Below are 5,183 nucleotides of genomic sequence, written 5' to 3'. Positions count from 1 at the left end.
AGTCTACCCTTGGGTATTATACTTTGTATATATGCATATGTATAGATGTGTTTATATGAGTTATATCTGTATATTGCGCGGGTACATCTGTATGATATGTGTATGTATTTATGTATATTTTTATACCATTTCTCTTATGAATTATTTATAATTTTAAATCTTAAAACAGGGAGCTCGAGTGACGATGAAATTAGACGTGAGCTACACTGAACACTCCCACATCATTGGCAAAGGGGGTTTGACGATTAAGGTAAGCATTTCAAATTTTTCTTTCACGAAAATGTGGCTCAGAACTAATTATGAATCTAATATTTTCAGAAAGTAATGGACGAAACCGGCTGCCACATACATTTTCCTGACTCGAACCGTTCAAATCCAAACGAGAAAAGCAACCAGGTTTCAATCGCAGGCGACATTGCAGGAGTGGAGAAGGCACGGGCTAGTCTTCGTGCAGTCACTCCACTTATTTTCAGTTTCGAGTTGCCTGTTCTTGGGGCCAACCAGACCGTCCCTGATCTCAACTCTCCTCGCGTGCAACAAATTCAGGAGGGATACAATGTGCAAGTAAGTTCAAAATTAATAAATACACCAATATTGAATAAAAAAAAATGATTAAACATTATATGGAATCCTAATCTTTAGATTAACAAGTTATCTCAAATTTATTTTGATTCTACCACTTAAGACTGCCTATTTCTTCATCAACTATATTTCTTGATCTTGCCTATTTCTCATACTTTTTATAAATCAAAAAAATATATATATTTAATTATAAATATTTTATTATGTTTATATAGGTAATGTTTCGTTCGCGGCCTAAATTACATGCTACTCTGGTGGTTGTGAAAGGACATGAACGTGATGTGGTTAATGTGAAAAAGGCTACCATGTTGCTCATCAAATACATGTGTGATTCTGTCGCTGTAAGTTCACAAATTACTTTAATGTAAATTTTATGCAGAATATATTTAATTTTGTTGTGCTCATCTAAAATGAAATCTTCCATTATTAGAATTTTTGCTTAACCTGGATTATGATTTTTTTTCCTCTCAGAGCCAGATCAATGTGCAAATGACTATCGAGATCTCACCCCAACATCATGCTGTTGTTCTTGGGACTAATTCACTGCAATTAAAAGGAATCATGCAACGCACTCAAACCCAGATAATGTTTCCAGATGCTTTAGACCCAAACATCCCATCTTTGAGACGCAGCTGTGTGACAATAATTGGAAACATTGATGGGGTTTATAGTGCTAGGCAACAGCTAATTGTGAGTTGCTCACTCTATTTTTTTTTAACTCAACTCTGTCAAATTAAAATTATTGCTTTTATATGTATTTATGTTTGATTTTATTAACAGGGTTCACTGCCTCTTGTGATGATGTTTGACTTGCCAGATAACGTAGGCACGACTGACCCAGATAATATAAATAATTTAATGAAATCTTTAGATCTGGTGATTCAAGTTCGTCATAAACCCAAACAGAATACTATGTCCGTTATTATCAAAGGCATTGAGAGAAATGCAAGTAAGTCCATTTCAAATTCATATGTTAATATTTAATTCTATATAACATAACAATTACTTATTCATTATTCTTTTTAGCAAAAATGTATGAAGCCCGTAACAAACTTCTGAATATTACTGAACCACGAATTGTAGCTGACATACCCCCATCATATCATGTACCGAGTGGTGCAGAAACCATTGCTCTTCCAATATTATCACAACCACCATTATCACCTGTTTTGTCGCCATTGCCTTGGAATCCTCTTGGTAGTCCATTTACTTATGCTCTACCAACTGCTTTACCAACAGCAGCTTCACCTACTTCAAGTATACCTCAACCATTTAAACTGAGATCATTGCAAGTAAGTTTTACTATTAAATCTAATAAATTTAAGATTTACTTCTAATAACTTTTAATACATTAATCATAATATTTACAAACTAATGGTTGATTATTGTTTTTGGTGTTTATTATGAGCAAATGATAACTTTATTTCCAATTTTAGGGAATTGGCGTACTGAGTAATGTAGATTCTAGTCAAGATTCATCAGGATACCAGAGTTATACTAGTAGTAGCAGCAATTCATTAGAATTCCCAAATTCTAGCTGTTCTTTATCCAACAGTCCAAGAAATAATTCTCCTGGATCACTATCAACTACTTCTACTACTAATCATCACTCGCAATATAGCTCTCTTGGATCCACAAGTGGAGTCGGTTCTACTAGTGCCATAAATGATCTCACTGCCTCAATGTATGACTTGTCGACTACGGATAGAAGAGCTCCTGGATGTGAAAAGGTACATAAATTCAGAACAATTATTTTCAATCAAATTGTAATCATATATCCACATGCAAGTAATCTGCTTGTAGCGGTTATTCTACATTGAATAATTCTTATAAATTATGTACATTATATTTTTGTTTCTTACTAAACAGGCAATGAATACTCCCAAAGGATTATCTAAAACTATTGGTAATTCTACTAAAACAGAATCTGGAATAACTCCAGAAATGGCGCGAATGAAAATGATGGCTTTGAAAGCTTTGAATATTCCTCCAGCAGGAGAACTTAGAATTCCCAATTCCAACTGGGCTGGATATGGGTTCAGTCAAACTTCGCAAGGTTAGTGTGTACTATTTATAATACTTATAAATGTACTTAGCTTTTTACTACATACTTAATATTACCAAATTATTGAAAATACCACAGCTGTTTAAACTAACATGCCATTTATATTTTAAGTATCTTACATAATATATTTTTCTATTATTTTGATGTCATTTAGGTCTCCAATCTATTTTTACGGAGGATGATGATGTTTGGGCACCTACACATCAAGTCACCATGTCTTCTCCAATGAGAAATTCGTTGACTGGTCCAGGAAATGTAACTAATCATGGTAGTCAAATCGAAGTTATGAATAAGAATGATTTGTCAGTTCTTCTGGCTGCTAATGGTCTTGAAAAATATATTGGTTAGTTCTATTAAGATCTATAATCATGATTCTAATTTGTAATGAATAAGCATGAACTTATTCATGCAAGTACATATACTGAATGTTATCTTTCAAATAAAAAAATGTGTATATAAATTTTCTTTGTTACCTTATTTGTTTCAACTATTTACATTTCTATACTTTTACAGAAATATTTGAATCTCATGAAATTGATCTGAAGACATTCTGCTCTCTAAATGAACATGATTTGATCCAAATCGGAATCAAAGCTTGGGGAGCTCGTCGACGCATGCTAATGGCCGCTGCTGATTACACCAACAAAGCATCACGTGGCCCATTGCATTCAACTGGTGATATTAATATGACTTCATTAAATGTTGCACCAGGCGCAGAGAGACGCCACTTTTCTTCTTCTGACCTCTGGCCTTAAAGTTTTTGTGATACATCTTATAGACCAATGAGCCTCAGTATAAATCTATGCTGTACCTTCCAAATGATACCAATGACGCAAGTAACTATTTGTTTTGTTTATTTTTTGTGATAATGTTGATTTCATTTTTGAACCAATTTAACTCAATTTTGCGAAATGACCTGTGATAATTTTTAGTTAGGTCTAAGATCACTTAGCATATTTGCTTGAGATATCCTGAAATAGAGGGTATGTAAAAATGACTGAATTTATTTGTACCTCGAATGTGATTGACTGAGTGTTTCATATTGATAGTAGATAGTCAAGTCTAAAGACAATGCAATAATACTTTCTTTTTGAATTTCAAGTTTTAAAGTTCTTCAAACTGATTTGGTATTTAGTTTTCGTTAAATTTAATATTTATTGTTTAAATGTTTTCAATAACTAATTTATGAATTTAGAATGAAATTTTGAATTTGTTTAGATTAAGTAACTATTTTTGCATGATTTACTGGATGTAGGTATCCAACTGGGAAATACCAATTAAATTTTATCTATGATCGAATACATAGTACTGTTTTTAAACATAGGTAACTTTTAATTGGCCCAGCTGGATAAAATAATCATTGCTTAGATCTTTTAATATTACCTATCATTAGTTTTATAAAATAAGAGATTTCTTATTACTGATTTTTAATATTAAGCAAATTTAATTTTAGTGTGGGATTTAATATGTTGAGCAATTCATTGTTGTTTTTATCCATCCATCAAGCAACATCATATTGCTGATAGATTTAACAATTTGTCATCGTTTTAAACATGATTTTTTCTTTTGACAACTATATAAATGTGATTATTTCAAATGCCCACATTTTGTTCAATTTAATAATCTGTTGACTAATATTGTGTGTTGATGTTAACTTTCTAGATATATAGTACCTATGTTTATATTTATATATTTGTAAGATTGATGAAATTCCAAATATTTTTGATAATTGTTTGTGTATACAATGCTCATGCTTGCATGAATATTTTTTTCATAAATAAAAATATTTTCATAATAAATATGATTTTGATTTCTAAAAATGTAATTTTTAGTTTACTTTCAGTCGCAATGTGAATAATTTTGTAAAATTGCAAATATTATCTAGATCAGTGTATTAAATATTTTTTTTTAGTACTATTAATTTAATAAAATTAGTAATACTACTTAGGGATTGTTCAAGTATTATGTAAGCAGATTTATTACAATTATTTACCCCATTTTGTTGCAATTAATGTAAAAAAATAAAAATACTACCTATGACGTAATCATCATCCAGACTCCCCTGCCCCCCATGACAACCCAAAATAAACAAAACAACCCCCCTGCCCCCCTATAGTGCTTACGTAATACTTCAACAGCCCCTTAATAAATTATGATTTTTTTAAAAATAATAAGCATGTGTTTGGTACCTACACAATATTAAAATTTTTAAACTAAACTAATTTTTAAAACACCCTGATTTATAATATTTGCACTGGCAACAAAATATGTAAACTTAGTTGAAACAAATATGAAGTTTAGATACTCTTAAATTATGATCTGAACTTGTGGAGTGTTATTGCAAGTATATTAAAATTTTTATATAAAATTGTAATGTTTTTAAATTAATTATTGCATTGTAAGATATATAATAAAAGTTAGTCACCAAGTTTTCATGGAGCATAATTGAGCATTAAAGTTCCATAACGCAGATTATAATCCTGGAATTACTTTTAAAATTGTAAGTTTTACTACTTTAAAGACAATATTAGTTCAA

General features: G+C 30.8%; 1 protein-coding gene across 1 annotated transcript; it reads left to right on the top strand.

The window, feature by feature from the left end:
• Positions 1 to 175: 175 nt before the first annotated feature.
• Positions 176 to 3,747, top strand: LOC113366430 (protein bicaudal C-like). The gene is made up of 10 exons (XM_026608028.1): positions 176 to 250; positions 319 to 564; positions 798 to 923; positions 1,054 to 1,272; positions 1,363 to 1,531; positions 1,609 to 1,874; positions 2,019 to 2,312; positions 2,452 to 2,638; positions 2,802 to 2,990; positions 3,161 to 3,747. The coding sequence occupies exons 1-10, from the start codon at positions 185 to 187 to the stop codon at positions 3,400 to 3,402; spliced, it is 2,004 nt and encodes a 667-aa protein (XP_026463813.1). The 5' UTR covers positions 176 to 184; the 3' UTR covers positions 3,403 to 3,747.
• The last annotated feature ends 1,436 nt before the right edge of the window (positions 3,748 to 5,183 follow it).

This window comes from Ctenocephalides felis, unplaced genomic scaffold, assembly GCF_003426905.1.
Source record: "Ctenocephalides felis isolate EL2017-DRISC unplaced genomic scaffold, ASM342690v1 CF-g0.4_SCAFFOLD_01170, whole genome shotgun sequence".
NCBI lineage: Eukaryota > Metazoa > Arthropoda > Insecta > Siphonaptera > Pulicidae > Ctenocephalides > Ctenocephalides felis.
This window is presented reverse-complemented; position numbering and strand designations above follow the sequence as displayed.

Coding starts and splice junctions, on each gene's coding strand:
- LOC113366430 (XM_026608028.1), top strand. CDS start 185: ATGAAATTAGACGTGAGCTACACTGAACACTCCCACATCATTGGCAAA. Junction 251..318: donor AAGGGGGTTTGACGATTAAG/GTAAGCATTTCA, acceptor TAATATTTTCAG/AAAGTAATGGACGAAACCGG. Junction 2,639..2,801: donor GTTCAGTCAAACTTCGCAAG/GTTAGTGTGTAC, acceptor GATGTCATTTAG/GTCTCCAATCTATTTTTACG.